This window comes from Heterodontus francisci, chromosome 37, assembly GCF_036365525.1.
Source record: "Heterodontus francisci isolate sHetFra1 chromosome 37, sHetFra1.hap1, whole genome shotgun sequence".
NCBI classification, from domain to species: domain Eukaryota; kingdom Metazoa; phylum Chordata; class Chondrichthyes; order Heterodontiformes; family Heterodontidae; genus Heterodontus; species Heterodontus francisci.
The window spans coordinates 23,604,290-23,622,896 of record NC_090407.1 but is presented as its reverse complement, the minus strand read 5'-3'; the positions used below and the strand labels follow the sequence as shown (position 1 = coordinate 23,622,896).

At 40.8% G+C, this 18,607-nt stretch overlaps 1 protein-coding gene across 5 annotated transcripts in view; it reads left to right on the top strand.

The window, feature by feature from the left end:
- The window catches only part of c1qtnf12 (C1q and TNF related 12), a 62,161-nt gene extending 49,299 nt beyond the window's left edge, over positions 1–12,862 (top strand). For 3 of the 5 annotated variants that reach the window (XM_068017310.1, XM_068017309.1, XM_068017308.1), the window contains 3 exons: positions 665–755; positions 4,305–4,383; positions 11,583–12,862. In XM_068017310.1, the coding sequence (XP_067873411.1) occupies positions 665–755; positions 4,305–4,383; positions 11,583–11,681 (269 nt within the window). In that variant the 3' untranslated portion in view covers positions 11,682–12,862. Of the gene's footprint in view, positions 1–664; positions 756–4,304; positions 4,384–6,709; positions 6,917–8,811; positions 8,874–11,582 lie in introns of those variants that run through there. The other 2 variants (XR_010969647.1, XR_010969646.1) reach the window with 2 other exon arrangements.
- Positions 12,863–18,607: the final 5,745 nt, after the last annotated feature.

The window sequence follows — 18,607 nt, the reverse complement described above, 5'->3', positions numbered from 1 at the left end:
CTTGGAAGAGGGAAGGCGGAGAACCAGTTTAGATTTAACTACCTTACACAGGTAAACATGTGGAATGGACAGCCAGGGAGGCAGATATTATAGGAAAATAGAAGGCTGAATGAGAGATATTTGACAGAGTGGAAAATTGAGAGGTATTTGTTCATGCATGAGTTAAGATGAGGAACAAGTTATTTTATTCAGGGCTGCAGCTGTCTGACTCTCAGGAGCAGGTACCAGGCAAAGACGAGGCACATTCCTTCAAGGAAAGAAAAAAAAATCAGAGGGTGAGTCCCTCCCCCACATTGCTTTCATTAACCCCTAACATTGAGGAACCTTGATAGAGATCTTGGAGCAGACTGCTAGTCTACTTTATGGAGACAGTGTCTTATAGAATCTTGGAGATAATGCTAATGAAAGATAATTGCAGTAGACTCACAGTCTCCCACCATGAGTTTAGATCAAGCAAGGGATGTTATTTAACTTTGTGATTTCTTGCTTGCAAGTGGAAAAATGCAAGAACTATGTTCTTCAAACTGAGCTACCGAGCTGATTGTTCCACTTTCATTAAAAGAAACAGAAATCAAGATATTTTCTTATTTTTAACAATGGCACAGTGCATCTAATTCAAAATGATCTTTATCATCTGATGGATTTTTCATTCCCTCCACCCTAGATCACAGTGAAATGAAGAGCAAAGGACCACTTCGTCCAAGAGATAATGTGCGAGTTCTCATTTGCATCGAGTCTCTCTGCCAACGGAATACGTAAGCACTCAAACTAACTTTGAATTTAAAAGCAAAATACTGCGGTACTGGAAATACTCAGCAGGTCTGGCAGCATCTGTGGAGAGAGAAACAGTTAACATTTCAGGTCTGTGACCTTTCATCAGAAGATTGAATTCATCATAATTTTGAATTTACTCTGCTGATTATTGGCTTGATGTTTTTTCAATTCTTGGCAAGATATCAGTACCGACCAACCACTTGAATGAAGCTCATTCTCCTGAAGGCCATCGCTGTACAGTATTGTGATGTGATTTGAAAGTTAGAAAACAGACTGAAGGTGTTCTATTCCAGAAAGCCAATCGCTAAAGGTGAAGGATGGAACTGGAGCCAATCTTTACAGTTCTATATTTATTTACAAAGTTACACATTATAAGCATACACCTCTTAACCCAACAGCAGCAGTTTTAGTCTGTGTTTATAGGGGTTCAAGTGAATCTCCAGTTAATACTTAACACCTGCATACAATTGAACAAAATTAATATAGAATTAACAGAAGGGGAAATAAAAACTGAAGTAGGAAAGTTCCTTTTATACCAGCCAGGCTTACAATGCTCTTTATGACATTAATGTTTCATTTTGCTCTGGCAACTGTTAGTTAACGGGTCTGCGACAAATTTCTATGTCCACTTCTTTAATGCGGTGGTTGACCTTATTTTAACTTTTTAAAGGCTTTAATTATGCATTAAATAAGTAGATTTTCTTCCTTTGTAAGAACTTCTGATTTTGGGTCTTTTCTACTCTTGTTACTCTAGCTTTTTTAAATCTTTCATGCTTTCGATCACTCTTTTAGCTGAGTCCCAACTCCTCCCTTTAAAAGCATCGTCACTTGCTTTGATATCTAGGTTAAGCTATTGGTAGTATGCTCAGGACAAGGAACCGTTTCATCAATTTCTGGATCACTCTCACTTTTGTTGAGCATCACAACTACTTGTCTTTATAAGTTTAATTTATTAAGCAAATTTATTTAACAAGAGACAAATAAGGGCATAAATAAATTGTGCAGTCGAATCCTTCTTTGACTTAAACTATTCCCTTGGAAATTCCAAGCTGTTATCCAGGGCCGATTGGCTCCCCTGAAAGGGCATAGGATTCTGATGGAAAAACAGCTCTTTGGAACTATTCCCAGGGACATGCAGGAAATCTCCTGATTTGCCATATGGCCAATCTGCCCCTGAATCCAACTTCCAAGTTTCAAACAGCTATAGCTCTTCAAATATTTCCCAAAATATTTATTGGGGACTTCCTGGATTTGAATAGCTGGCACATTCCAAAATAACTGGCCGTTATACACATAATCGAACACATCACGCAGTTTGTTCAAAGTAGTGAGGCTTCTTCCTGCTGTTCAGACTGTCGGACAAATCTCAAAACCTTTGTATTGTGTCCAACATGGTGCAACAGTCCAACTGCTGCTAGCTTTCCAACATCCTTCTGCATTGTGGCTGGAGTTGAAGGTACAATCATCAAGTCAAAATGAGACCCAAAAACCCTTCAGTTGTGTTATGGGAAGCAACAAACTTGCATATTGTGGTTTCCCTCAAGCAGCCTTCTCACCTCTGAACCAGCACACTGTGGGTTTGGGCCCCACCCCAAGACTTTAGTTAATAATCTAGGCTGATGCCCCTGGAGTAGCGAGGGAGTGTTATGTTATTAGACATGCTGCCCATTGGCAGAGATGTTAAACCTAGCTGCTTTGTTGAATATTCAGACTCCTGTGACAGTATTTGAAGCTCAGCAGGGAGTGTTCTCGCCAACATTCCTCTCTCGACCGTCGCCAGAAATGGATTATTGCGTCTTGTGGCATCCCATTTTCTGCAAAATGGCTGCCTTCATAACCATCACTTCAAAGTAATTCACTGTATAAGACTTTTCAGATTATTATATAGAGCATAATGGAATGCCAAAGCCTGCTATTGTCTCCATCTGTTCCTCTGCCCTTCCAAATTGTCTAGGAGAGGCAGACTTGATACCATACCCATATTATCGTTTTCAATTTAAAACAAAAGCTAACAAGGTGTGTTCACTATCTCTCTTATAACTCATCCCTCAAATCCTGCCAGTTCTGTCTAGTGCTTTTAAAGAATGATAGAAGAACATATATTTATCTAGCACCTTTCATGATCTCAAGATGTCCCAAAGTGCAACACAGCCAATGTGGGGTTTTGATGTATGGAAACACAACCACCAATTTGTCCACAACAAGTTCACAAAAATAACAATGTGCTAATTGATCTCTCCCTTGCCATTTGCCACGCACTCTTTAATTTGCCCTTATTTACTTATCTTTGCGTCTTTAACACTGTGCTCCAGCTGACTGGAATATATCACGTACTGCGACGTGATGATCTCATCCTCAGTAGGAAGAAGATAATACATTCTATTAGTGGACAGCTCAAGCTTTGCAACACTGGACAAATTTATTGAACATTAGCAGTACTGAATACATGTAGATATATTTATAACAACTCCACATTTCATTGCTCTCAAAATGTCAAAAACAGTAAACGCCCATTTCTCCAACATTAATCTGACCATTGGAACCCCCTAGATATTTGCTACCACAGACCTCTCTGACTTGTTGATGTACATCTGATGATTGCAGACGGCCTGTGATTTGATAGAAATACAGCCAAAGTATCATTCCAGATTTCTTTGAAGATGCCCCAGAACAAAAGGAATTAAAAACTTGTACTTCCTAGAATTATATTTGCAGATCAACCATTCATAGGATTCAAAATGTCAATTTGCCCTGAAAATACAGCTGCCAAACAGACAGGAACCATAGGCAGCCCCACAAGATGCTTTATTTGAATTGAATAGTTTCAATTCATGGATCTGTACCTAAACACTATTCTTGACCCGTTAGATGGGCCTCCATCCAAGTGCCACAATAGTGGCAGTCAACCTATGCGTATTAGTCAATCTGGGATGTCTATTTTTTTGCCGCCTTCAGAAATATCTAACAGTGATGTTTTAGCCCTATAGTTGCTGTGACCAACAAGAAAGAATTCAAAATAGTTCTTCATGGACAAGAATGCTTAGTTTTTGCCACACTTACCTGTAGGGTAATCAAGTAAAACAGCCTGGCTCCAGTTTTTGTATTTTGTAAGGAGCAATCTTGAAGTCAAAATATGAACTGATTTTTTTTTTTGCTGAACATCAAAAGTTTAACATATAATTATACAGGAATCTGACCTTTACTGTGCCTGTAGACACTGGCATTTTGTATCAAGCACTCAGGATTATATTTGAACAGTGAAGTTAGTTTACACAGTTGCTTTCCCTCTTTTTTTTTCCCCCTCTCTTAGTCTTTAAATTTATACTCCCTTCCCAGATTTCCCTCCATTCTTTAGATTTCCCCACATTTGGGAAATATGTTATTCCCAAACAAGACTCCAGTTACAGTGCATTTGTTTACTTTTTGTCATTTGTGTTATAATTGCAAGCCAACTGCTTGTTTTGTTCTATTTTCATTTAATTTTAATAGCATATTGATGTGATCTTTTATCTTCTGTTTCACTTCTTCAGCTCTCTTGAAGTTATAGTTGGACTGGAGAGCAACAGCAAAATATTCACTGTCTACGTGCATGGGCTACTTCAGTTACAGGTCAGTACACACCAGTAATATAAGATCATCCGTACATACATCGTAGAGTTGACTACAGACGTTGCAGTCCAGTGGCTCCATTCCTGGAAGCTAGATTCAAATTCACACCAGATAAACGGAACACATTTTTCACTTTCTCACTTGTTGTGAATTCTGAGGAAGAAAATGAATTTATTGGCTATGAAAGCATGACAGGCAAGCTACTTCAGCCATGATTGGACCAGAGATATAGTGGACAATGGTGCTGGACCAATGGTGACACAGTTTGATATGAAAAATCAAACACAGCAGGCCTGGGGTTTCCAAACCACCATTCCCTACGAGTGTCATTCCTCATTGGGAGTGTCCTAGTGGCAACCACATTGTTACATCTATGTGACTCCAGAGTATGTTGTATCTAGAAGGCCTAGGAAAAAGGGCAAGTGATCTAACAAAATCTGCACAGAGTAAGGTTTGAGATTGTTATTTTTAAAAAAAAAAAGCAAATTTAAACTAACAGTAGGAGGAAAAGATACTGGGGAAGCTGAACAATTGGAGGAATAATTAAGCAGAAATAAAGTATTTGACATGTTTTTTTGTGTGTATAAATTTAAATGGACCACAGGGACAGGAGGAGGCCATTCAGCCCCTTGAGCCTGGACCCCCATTCAATTAGATTATGGCTGATCTGTAGGCAAACTCCATATCCCGTGATACTCTTACCTAATAAAAGTTTATCATCTTGAACTTGATATTTTAAATTGACACACCATCCACAGCCATTGAGGGAGAGAATGTCAGGTTGCCACACCCTTGTGTGGAAAAAGTGCTTCCTAATCTCACTCCTTCATGGCCTAACTCTAACTTTAAGATTGTGTGCTCTTGTTCTGGATCCTTTCACCAGAGGAAATAGCTTCTCTTTACTCTATTGAATCCTTTCATCATATTAAATACCTCAATTAGAGCACCTCTCAACTTTTCAAATTCAAGGGAATACAAGCCAAGTTTATACAACCTGTCCTCATAATTTATCCCTTTAAGCCCTGGTATAATTCTGATGAATCTGCACTGCACCCACTCCAAGGCCAATATATCCTTCCTCAGGTGTGGGGGCCAAAACTGAAACACAGCATTCCAGATGGAGTCTGGCCAAGGCTCCATACAACTAACCCATAAATTCCTCCCCCTTGTATTCCAGCTGCCTTGAGATAAAAAAAAAACAAGGGTGGAATTTAATTTCCACCCCCTTCCGAGAACAGGTGGGAGGTGGGTGCCTTCCTAATCCCCTCCCCATCCCGATTAAGTCAGGGACGGGGAAGGTCGAGGATGGCCTTCCCGTCTGGAGGCCAACTGAGGCCCTGAAGTGGCCAATTAATGGCTCTCCTGCTTGGGCAATCTGTGTCACATGGAGAGCCCCCAACGGCAAAGGCCACCCCTGCACCACCGCCACCCCTCCCCTTGCTCTCAACAAACGATGGCACCCCCTTCATCAGGGCCTGCCTGACTGGCCCCGGTGAGCCTGCCCCCTCTTGGTTGCAGTCCCAGGGCTCCAGGGCTGCTCCTGGTCCCAGGCCACTTGCAGTACCAGCAGTGACCACTGCTCCAGGTAGTGCTGCTGGGACGGCTGAGCTGCCGGCCCTCTGATTGACCAGCAGTTCTTGGAGGTGGGATCCCCATCCTTAAAGGGACAAGTGCCCCGGTGCTGGGCAATTAATTGCCTGAGTGCGATTAAAAGCAGCCAGGGGTCCCCCAAACGGCCGAGACTGCGTTCCCCTCGCCTTTCTGGCATGGCATCGGGACCCCTACCGGCTGCATACCGGCCCCAACATTCCATTAGATTTTGATTACTAAAAGTACCAGCTTTTAGTGATTTATGTACATGGACACCCAAAGTCCTTTTGCTCCTCCGTAGTTTCTCATCTCTCACCATTAACAAATTATTCTGATTTGTCTTTTTTGGATCCATATAATGGTTTTAGTTGCACTGATTTGAAATTACACAAATAAAATGACTTCATAAACAGAATTTTGCATAGCTCTATTGCTCTTGTGTTCGGATTTATTTCAATATCGTGTGAGGGGGATAAAAAAAAAATCTGTTTTTACCAAATGGCTGGCCCGGGAAGACTGATATCTCAGCAGATCCATATTGGGAAACAACAAAGCAGGTAGACACAAAAAATAAGGTAGAAGAAGGTTTGCAACAATGATGAATCTTGTAATTGGATACCACTAGGGCGGGCAATTTAGAGTGCAAAAGGGGTGTCAAATTCGTTAAGTCCAAGAGTTGATTTGCTCCACATATTTGTTGTTGATGTCCATTGATGTGTTGGAATTTAAAAATCAGTTAAAAAGATTTGAAGCCCTGGAGAGGAGACTGCAACAGAAAACTCACATTCAATCTGCTTTGCCGTGGATCCGTTAGCAGATAACACAGCATTGGATACGTTATACATGAGGAGTCTGTCAATCAAGTGCCAACAAATCAAACATCAGCATAATATTATTTTGAAACATGACAGTATTAACTGAAGACCCCATTGAGTCCTGCTGAGTAAGTAAATGCACATTATCTGGATCAGATTTATATCCCCTCCCCCCATATGGTGATCAAGGTACAATCATAACCAAAGCTGCAGTTTTGGCTTTGACTATTAATCCCTGAAAACCAGCTATTGTCGGGTTGGAAGCCATCAGCTGCTGCGAAATGGCTGATGCATTTGCATCCTGAGGGATTTGCCCTGAAACATGGGCAACCTTGAGTGAACGTAGTTGGGCTTCAGTGCTTAATGGAATTTGCCAATTACCTTTGGCTAGATTAAGAGTTATAAATTACTTAGTATTCCTTATCATTTCCTAAGGATTTCTTCAATGCAATGTGTAGAATATGCATTTAGTTTAGAGAATCCACACGCAATCATGTTTTTCCAGTCAGCCAGTAGTTTGTTTTGTTACCTGAAATCGGCCTATTGAGTACTCCCAGGGTATAGTATTGCTGTTACACCAGGCTTTCCTGTAACTTTTGCATAATCACGAGAATTTGCTACCTGTGATTTTGTTAACTGGGTTAAGGCATCCCTCAACTTCACATATTCTACTACATTTTTATCTCCGTCACTTAAAGGTAAGCGGTTTTTATATGGGGATGAAAGTGTTAGGAGAGGTTACAAAGGCTACTATTTTCAATGTATATTTTGACCTTTTGTAAAAGGTTGTTTGGGTTGCCCGAGTGTCAGGCAAAAGCAGACTATAACAGCCACTGGCAGTGCCAGCGCTATGCTGCATGTTAGCTCATGCAACCTTGCAGCAGATGCCACACTTCTGCATCGCTGTCTGGTAACCCAGACTCTGTTTCCAGTTCCATGCCAGTCATTGCCAGATAGGTGAGCATCTCCCTGTAAGTGGTGGCTGCAAACGTACTGGCTAATGGGTGTAGTCTGATTTACTTGACTGCTTCTTCCCCTGCCCCCCACCCCTTCAAACAAAAAACATCCATATAAAAGGATTCCCATCGGGTAGCTCATCAATATTGTGGTGACCCCAGCCATGTCCCTCTTGGACTCCATGGGCTAATTAAGTAAATTTAAAATACAAAATAGTCTCCTTCTATGGTCTCTTCCAATGGGGTCCAGTTTCATCCATCTGGAGGCCCATATGCCTGAACTTACTCGAGATCTTGGCCTTCACAGATACACTAAGTCCTCAGAGTCTGGTAAGCAGAAACTCCCAGCATAGACAATCCCTGCCCCTGAATCTGCCTCATTGAGATCTGCATTGCAAGAGGTGGATGAAGGTGAGAAAGTCATGTCAGAAAGTCCCAGAAACATGTCTCTGTCTCTTTCCAGTGAATTCCACCAGACTCCCACCAGGATTTTGGTGGGAATCCCATCTCCCTCCCCTCCAACACCCATGGATTTTCTAGGCCATGAGTTTAAATTCCCAAATCACTGGTTAAAAATCCCAAAATAGCATGTAATGAAATTGAAATTTGACTTATTGACTCATGTATATCCAGAACACTCATAATGCACAATGTTATATAGCATAGGACCCCATTGTTATAAACAGGGTATCCTTTGACTTGGCATGCGCATTGCCAAGGGAGAATGGTTAGTATGTTGGTACTAGGGATACAATAGCGCACCCCTTCATGTTTGATGGGTCGCAATTTGCAAATCACGTGTTCGCTATTATTTTGCTCTATTGCACTTTACCAACACAAATTACAACTGTATAATAGTACTCAAAAATTAGCATTTATATGAAAGCTACTTAACAAATTGAATCACTGAAAATACTTTTCATGAATGCTTTTGTGTGCATTTTCCTCCCCTGTTTTAAGCTCTAAATTAGGCTTTTAACGTTAAAAAAATTAACATTGCTTATTAAAAATGAAGATCTTACGAAGAGCCAATACCATAAACATTAATTTGTCTTTTCTCTTTGCAGATGCTGATGGTCCTGCTGTGTATTTCCAGCATTTTCTGTTTTTATTTATTTTTGGTGGTTATAGTTTTTTTTTACATAATACACAATAATAAAGTAATTTAAATGATCTTTGTGTCCTTGAGTATCTTTTTTTACTTGGAGGACTCAGCCTCTTTCAACCAGCTGGGCTTGAAGTTGAAATATGTCCCAAAGCCGTCACTCTATCAGCTGAAGAGAGTTACCAGCTCTACCTCTGCATGCAATTCAGGGAGGCCACGGTTTGAGTCTGTACAGTGCGCACCATTATCCCGCATGTGCCATTGTGATTCAGTGTATAACTTCAAGCATATCTTTCCTTATGCTGTGACAGGATTTCTGAGATTCTTTGCTTTCTCAAATGATTTGAAAATAAGATGGCACTTTTTTTGAGTAAAATTTTCACAGCAAAACATTTTCAACTACTTACAATTTTACTTAGGATCTAGTTTAGAGGACGACAGAAGGGAATGAATTGAGGAATTGTAGAAATGCCAGCACCCAAGGAGACCATTCGGCCCACTGAGTCTGCACCGGTGCTATCTCTTCATCTGGAGCCATCTATTTGAAACCAGTTTCCTTGATTATTTGTATTACCTTTTTATTTTCAAATATCTATCCAATTATCTTTTCGTTTCTGCCTGAGTAGTCGCTTGTTCGTATAGGTTATCAGGGGTAGGTGGTAATGTGGAGAAATCAGTTCAGCAATGAACTTATTGAATGGTGGAGCAGGCTCGAGGGGCCGAGTGGCCTACTCCTGCTCCTAATTCGTATGTTCGTTTGTTCGTATGTTTGTGACAAAACATCCCGTGTTCTCATAACCTTCTATGTGAAAACAGTGGGGAGATTTTGAGACTTCCTACCCAGAGGAAACGGAGTGATAGCACCTTGAAAATTGTGGGCCAGATCTTAGCACCTTTCTCCTCCCCTCCCGTGCTGAGGTTCTTGGAATCGGCACCTGAAACCAGTGCACAGCTAATTTAGGTATTTAAATTGGGGTCCTATGATGTCAAGGTGATCCCAAAACCAATTTCAGGATCAATTAGTGGCTCTGCCAAAGAGGAGCCCAAAGGTAAGTACTTTGGTGAGACCAATTGGAGCAGAAGTGCTCCTTCAAAGCTGGGTCCCCCGCTTCCTCACATTCTAACTTTATCCAGGCCTAGAGGTTGGCTGGACTGCCCGATATTGCAGTCGTCCGGTGCTGATGAGGGTCACTTGCTTCTGCTCACAACCCACCAGCCCTGTGTTAGTGAGGTACAGCTCACCAGCCCTGTGTTAGTGAGGTACAGCTCACTAGCCCTGTGTTAATGAGGTCTAGTTTTCCAAATGGGCCTGACATCCCATCGCCACCCCTGGACATTCTGCCAGCCGCCCAACCAAAAACTGCACTAAGGGGAAATTCTACCTCATTTCTTTCATCTTCCCTCTTTGCTATCATCCAGTTCATCCACAATCTTTCACTATTCATTCTCAAAAACCGTCATAATTTTGAAAACCCTGATTTGATCCCCCATAAGGTTTTTTTCTCCTTTATTGGAATAAAATTGGCTGCTATACATAACTTTCCTGTTGAGGTTCCAAATCTTAGTAATTATACCTCAGTTGGTAAATAGAAAAAGGTGAGTAAGATTCATCTATAAGCCTGGAAATGACTGTTGGTGCTGATATTAATGCACGCGTTATTTCTGTGTTAGGGGAGTGGTCTTTTTGCGAGTGCTGTACAGTGCATTTTTACGTTGCAATTTTTTATTCAAATATAAAACTATTGCTGGTTAGTGTTATAGCATTAAATCCATAGGGAACGTGTTGGTGTTAACACATTGAATATAATTGGGAATTATTGGAGCATTGCTGAAGGACCTGAGGTTAAGCTGGAAGGCCATGACAGTGATATGGCATCTAGGAAATGAAGACCTGCAGAACAAATTTACTATTGGTGTGCCAGTGGCAGTGGAAGCCATTATGACCCTGAATTTCTATGTCTTCCAGTTGTTTCTGGCAAGCACTGAAGACATTCACAGTATGTGCCAGTTTTCCACGTTTAGCTCCACAGGGTGGTGACTGATGCCTTGTTCTGCAACTTGATATATTTCTCAATGCAGCAAGTATCACTAGGAAAGGTCTACTGGCTTTACAAGAGCTCAGAAACTCGTTAACTGCAGGCAAGCTACGATGCTCTAGATGAACTGAAAGGGCTTTCGGTATATCAATGTGCAGTCACTTAGAGAGCATTGATGCAGGAATATAACCAAAAATGCCTGTTTCCTGGTTACATGCATGTTGTCTTCAAGGCAATTCTCTGTGTCATCGCTATCTCAAAGAGAAAGAAAACTGATTGCTGGGAGACTGAGTACCATTTTCAGCCATGACTCATTACGCCTTTTGCCAAGCCCCAACAGAAGTTGAGTGCAGGTGCAAATAAGCTCATACAAATACCAAGGTAATTACTGAATGTACAATTGAGGTCCTTAAGCATCACCTCAGGACCTAGATTTCTTGCCATGACTGGTGTACCACTGAAATGTTGCCGTGTACCTCTGTCTGCGGGTCTGACACCGTTCAATTTCTCTCAGTCAACTTCATTTTAATTGGAAATTTCCCTTAACTGAGGTTTGCATTATTTAATCCGTGATTCAAATATCAATGTTTTTTTAAAAAGACCATTTTCCTTTGCTCAAAAAGATTACTTCTACTTGCAGCTGACAGGAAACTGTACTGTAGCTCAACTTGACATACTTTTGTTCTGTGTTTTGCAGGCTGGGCAATATACCTCTATATTCGTCGACAACAGTGCTGGGGCACCTATATCTATCCAGAGTGGATCAGATTTTATGGGGATACTTGTTGGTGTATAGCAAGTCATATCCTGATAAGAAGAAACTAACTTTAATGCCAACTTTAACGTTATTAGAATCTCAGTCCTTTTAAAAGAGATGGAATTACTCATGAAACTGTTGATGTGATGAAAAAACAGTGGAATTTTACCTTCAACAATTGCTACCTTTGTACCCTGGCCATCTATTATTTCCATCAGCCTTTAAGAAATCCATATTTTACTTCAAAAACATACACTATGCTACCATTTGACCATACGAATTAGGAACAGAAATAGGCCATTTGGCCCCACGAGCCTGCTCCGCCATTCATTAAGATCATGGCTGATTAATAGCAGCTCTCACTGGCAGCACTGATTGCAAAATGCTAAAGTGATTGTACCTAACTTTCATTCAGACATGACAGCAGAAAGGCTAAACAAGAGATGCACATTCAGGCTGTCATTGCCTTGCTAATGGTGTTAAAAAGCTCCTCACAAAAAAAATATTAATTTTATTGATTAACTATCATTGTAATATTGGAATGTTGATTCTGCGTTATTGTATGCTCAATGATATAGTATCTTGTGGCTTTACTTTAACTCATAGCTGCGCAGCAATTTTGGGATGTTTCATTGGACACAAGGTCGCTGGTATGGCCTTTGGTCTAATTAACGTGTCTCAGAATTGTACAGGAACTGTAAACAGAAGGAAAGTTGCACCTGAGAGTACAAGAGAGAAACTGTATGTTACACACAGAAACTTGGAAAAAAAAGTACATTGAAGACAAATTGTGGTTTGCAAAGCAAATGTCTGGATTAAAGAGGATTTGAGTAAAGACAGAGATTGATATTTGAAATTAGTTGTGAGACGTGCAATCGTGTATAAAGAGTTGAGGGCACACAAAAGGCAAATTTCTGGATTTGGAAGTGGAGTTGTAAACAAGTTTTATTCTCAACATTTCTCTCCAAAATTTAGACTTGTGACACTTTGGTGTAATTTCAAACATTTTTGTAGCAGGATTTTGATATATTACATGTACTTATCCTATATATCTTGATTTTAAATCTTGTGTATTGTGTGTATCCCATTGAAACCTTGCTATGTAAACAATTGCAATGGGAATGCTATTATTACATGAACCTATAACTCTTACCTGTAATGTCACTCACTGGTACTCAAATGGGAATTCTATTATTAAAAGTCAACACTCTTATTATCTGTCACACCATTAGGCGACGATATGTTATCTTTGCCCCACAAATCACTCAAAATATTTTCTGAAAAAGTACAACGTTTTTTTTTCTTAATAACTGAAATTAATAATGTTCCCAATAAGGTTGCAAACAAAAAATTTTAAACTTGGAAAATGGCATATTTCGCTGCAATAATTGCCCACTGAATTGTCTTTTTTTAATACCTTCATAACGTTTTTTACTTCAAGACCTCACCAACTGGATAATTCTACCTCACAGCCATTTGAGCTATGTGTTTAGGCTTGTGTGGCATAGACCAGTTTCTGTGCTGTAAATTCTATGTAATTCTGAACATGTATATCTTGCAGTTTCCTAGCATGTAGTCTGTACATCAACAGGAGTTGAAAGATAGAAGGGGTATGGTCCCCTCACTATTTGAAGATTTGAGATTGTCTGTGCTTGATTTTAAAAAAAAACTTGGAAAGCAACAATTGAATTTTCAAAGCTTTTATTTCAGACAAATGATTTTTATATAAATGGATTAACGATTGTCATAAATAACATCCCCCTAGATGTTTAGTTCAGAAGTAATGTTACTGCTGCCACTCTCTGTAGTAAATTTAAATTGTCACTTGCTTCTCTGCAACTTTTTCCTCCTTCTGAATACCAGCCAGCCACCCTATCAATAAATAAGTCTATCGCTCCAATCTCATACATAAACCCAACAATTATAAAGCAGCATGTCCTCAGACTCACAGTGAGAAATACGCCAGGACATTTAGTAAGTAATATGTTAAAAGTATGTTGAGTGCACAGCCTCCTATTGTCACACGTACTGAGCCATAACCTTGTCGCAGGGAGTCATTCTTCTGCATTCAAAGACTTGAATCCAGACGGAAAGTTGACTGGAGAGTAAAATTGGGCAAGGTGTAGAGCGGGCATCTGATGCAAACCTGTACCCGTTCCTGTTCCCTTTGAGCATGTTAGGTTCAAATCAGGGCTTTATTTTCAAGCTCGGTACTTGTACTTACCTCTGGGCTGGCTGGTTCTCACACGTGACCTCTCAGCTCCATTCTGTCTCCCAACTCTAGTGTGCTTTTTAAATCTAGCTTTGAACATTTTAATTCTTTCCTCAGCCATCCAATAGCCTGTCTGCAAGTTCCAGATCAGAAGCAATGTTTAAAATGCCTTTCTTCAATTGAGCTGATCTGGAACCAAATGATTTCCAGTGGCCTGCTGGGAAAAGTTGTTCATTTATTTTCTTTGGTCAAGCTGGCCTTGTCCTCAGGCCTCCAGAAGTGGGCTGGAAACAGCAGTTGCATTTTTTTCCTGAGATGGCTTTGCTGTCAGGTTTCCAGCCATGGGTCAGGAATAGTGTTTTACTGTGCATAACCATGTTATTAGCAATTTACTGTTGGTCCAAAGCTGATAACTTGAGTATAAATCAGATGTGAAGTGAAGTAGATTGAGACTCGTTCCTCCAGTGAATCTCATTCTGCTTTGTCACAGTGTCAGGTGAGAGTGACACCAGATTCAAGCTGCAATTACATGGTAGCTCCTGCATCGATGTGAAAGAAAACAGCTTCGCCCAAATACTGCGGTGACGTTGTAAGTAGAACAGCTTTGTGCTGACATTGCAGTCGTAAATGCACCTTAAATTTCATTGTCAGCTTTGTGCTGGCCTTGTCCCCGAGCAACTCGCCAAGGCTCCTTCGACAGCACCTTCCAAACCTGCGGCCTCTACTGTCTAGCAGAACGAGGGCAGCAGGCATATGGGAACATCACCACCTGCAAGTTCCCTTTCAAGTCACACACCATCCTGACTTGGAACTGTATCGCTGTTCCTTCACTGTTGCTGGGTCAAAAACCTGGAACTCCCTCCTTAACTGCATGGACTGCAGCAGTTCAAAAAGGCAGATCACCAGCACCTTATCAAGGGCAATTAGGGAAGGGCAATGAATGCTGGCCTACCAAAAATGAATTTTTTAAAAAGTGGTTTCAATTCTGTCTTCAGTTATTAGACAGTCTGCCTGCAAATGACCAGTTAGGAACACAGGATCTTTTTTTTTTCTGGACATGATCTGGCCTTGTGCCCAGGATGCCGGCCACAAATGAGCCAAGCTGGGAACAGTGTTTAAAATTTGTTCTTTAGCCATGAGCCAGCCTTGCCCCATGTCTCCGGCTGTACAGAGTCCCATCAATAGAAAGTCGTTGAACAAATGTTATTTTCTCAATTTGTAACTGCCAATTACAAACATTGTTTGAAGTGTTAATGAGGTAGGGAATGGAAAGAGAAATCCTGCTCTCCTGTTTGTGCTTAAGCCTCTTCAATTTTTAAGTCCACCTCTGTCATTTGCATTTTTAGGTCCTGCTCTAGTATTTGCTTCTAAATCTCTCTGTTTGTTTCTAAGTCTCTCTCTGCTGTTTGTGTTTAAGTTCACCTCTGTTGTTTGTGTCCTGTTCTGGTGTTTGATAAATCTCACTCTCAAATCTCTCTCAAATTCCTCTCCTCCCTGCCTGCCAATGCATCCACATCATGGATGCCAGTTACCAGCCCTGTATTCTGGTGCCCTCTCCCCACAGCGTTCTTCCCCCAAAACTGCCACAATGCTCGAAGATTCCATAACCACACAGCCCTTCTTCCAATTCCAGCATCAGCCTCCCACAACTACCACACAATCACACACTACTCCCACATCCTGTTTCTTTCAAAGTGTTTTTGGAAAAAAAAAGAAACATTCAGATTCTTACAGGATGAGGGCACAGTGTCTGTTGATCCACTAATTGTATGCTGTGAAATTCTGCAACCAGCACAGAAAGCTCTTAAATTTTGTGAGGTAAAAATAGACAGTCGCTGCCCAGGTTTGTGAGACAGGCTGAGGTCTTGAAGCTCAAGACTTTAATCAAAGTATTATGAGGCATGGAAGACAATGCAGTGGTTAATTTTAATCAGAAGATACAGGTTTTTAAAACTTGGTTTAAAACCTTAATTTGAACATTATATAAATCTCAGTTACTGCGAAAAAGCGGCAGCTGAACATTTTTCGGAAAAGCATTTCGGGTGATTCAATTGGTTCACAGAGAGAGAGAGTTACAAGCAACTGTTTGCACAGGGGAATTCAATTATAAATGTTTACATATCGAACAGAAAATGAAGTTGTGGACAGGAAGTCTATATATAGAGGACAGAATATAATGTGACTAGAGTGTGCAGACATAATTCAGTCCCTATTTTAAAGATATGCATTCTATCCTTACTTTTATATAATACTTTGATTTTATTTATATCTTTGGCCCAACCGTCTGCAGGCTGCATTCCTCGTGGTTGGGGTGATGTCTCACACTGGCCCTACTAGATTTGGGTGTCAGCAGCTGGGCACATTTTTGCATGAGGCCAGCAGTGACTGTGCTGTTAATGGTGGATCTGTGGCCACTGTCTGCTCAATGCTGCTGGTATCACCAACACCTACCCGCTATGTGGGGGTGCAAAGGTCGTGCCCCGACCCCGACCCCATCCAGCTTCTCCAGACTCCCAGTGTAATTTACCTGTCTTTGAGTGTTCAGACCACTTTGAGATGTTAAACTGAGTCCTCGGCAGCCCTGTCAGAGGTAACCGATCCCCTGGCACTATTTTGAAGAAAAGCATTCTCCCCAGTGTCCTGGCCAATATTTATTCTTCAGCTAGCATCAGTAAGACATTATCTGGTCATATTGCGTTGCTGTTTGTAGGATCTTGCTGTGCACAAATTGGCCACTCTGTTTCCTACAATACAACAATGACTACATTTTAAAAGTACTTCATTAGCTGTAAAGCACATCGTTCTTCGTGCACACCTAGACCCCAAATCTGGTGAGCCCCACACAAGCTGTTCTGGTGGCCAGTACAGCTAACCTCCCTATAGTGTCCAGTATTAGGCCTGATCTCTTCTGAGTCAGGGAGGTAGGAACCCCCAGCAAAACAGGTCCCCAGTGCCCAGTTTTGCCTCCCTGATGTCATTGGCGTTTAAGGGCTGGATTGAGTTTCACTCTTTACAAGGGCCATTGGATACTCTTGGAGTCAGTCAGAAGCTGGCATAACAGGAACCCTGCTTTTCCCAACGGTTCTGCCAGACTCCTGCCAGAGTTGCAGTGGGAGTCTGACAGAACCCTTGAGGAAATTTAGAGTAATTACAGTTAATTAACAAATGTATGACAATTTAGGATGCAGAGGAGTAGAATTGGTTGGAGAGCAAGGGTTTCTGTGTAGGACAGGCTGACGAGCTAAGACAGGCAAAACCAAGACACCATAATCACTGCATGACATGTTTACATAAGCATTTTCCATTACAATTGTTGACATAGAAGTTTATAATGGACGTGCATGCAGACATAAGATTACTAATGTATTATAGATAGATATTTATTCTGCACCTATATATATGCACTATACATACATATATAAATTCATTTGAATATACTTTTATATATTTCACAATTTTTTAAACTTCCATTTGCTTTATTTGTGAACTTCTATAATTGTATGAAATGTTCCAATTATACAGTTTTGTCTTATTTTTCATTAACGCGTTTCTATTTCTAAATAACTTCTCGCTATAGTTCAACCTATTTTAGGTTTTTAGCCATCATTTCATTTATCCCCAACAGCCTAAATATACCATCGCAATATCCTCCATTGCACCATAAAATTGAAATCTGTCGTGTGTTCCATTGAAAAATCCTATGTAAACATTCCTCACATACGGTCCTGATCAAATGTCCACACTGACTTTATGCACTTTTGTGTAGCCATTCCCTTTGGCTCTGTTAAATGGTGCTATAGCTGGAATTAGAATGGTCACTGAGCTGAGACATTTTGGGGGGGGGGGGGTGGGGGGGAGCAGAAATTGGCTCAAGCCAGCAGCACAAAACAGGCTCATAGTGAATCAGCAGCCATTCCATTGACTCCAGAGGAATAGAAAATTAAGTGAAATTAAGGGTGGTGTAAAATGGAGGCTGATTTGCATGATTGGCATTAATTTCACCCCCTCGGGCTTTAATAACATTCAAATCATTCGAGCTTTTCAGCGTGTAGTTGCAGGCTCAAGGCATTAGGTAGCACTTTTTCCAAAATCGTTTTTCAACAAGTCACTCAAATTTATTTTGAAAATATTGTCAACTGCAATTTTTTTTCTCAGTAACTGAAATTTCCAATGTCCAGAACAAGGGTTTAAAAAATAAAAGGGTTTACTTCCAAAAACACCTATTTCGCAATAATGTGATGAAATGTATTAACTGAAGTGTATTTTGTGTTGTTTAATGTCTCATTAAAGTTGAGGCCTCAACCTCTATCAAAAGCTTGGGCTTGGACTACATATTTTTGCCCAGAGTTGCGACACTGTTAACTGAATTTAAATGGTGCAGTCTGAACATGTGGAGCCTACCACTTTCCCAGCATGTATCATTACCATTCAGTAGCTGAATTGCTGGAATATTTTTATTTGTCTTCTAGCAGTTGCTACTCGGGTGTTTTCCGAATTGAAGAATAGGGATGGTTTATATTGGATGGGGATACAGGAGAACAGTACCAGGTTGAACTGAAAGAGAAAAGCAACTGTGGGGTATTGGAGGGGCTAAGTGTCTCTGGGAATGGAATCCAGAGGGGCCAGAATTCCCATCTGTGATTTTGCAAGACCACCAGGATTCTGCAGATAGGCTCCTCTTGGTGTGTAAAACACCACCAGGAACCTGCCTTGTGTACAGGATGCACACCAAATGTGTTTCAGTGATGATGGA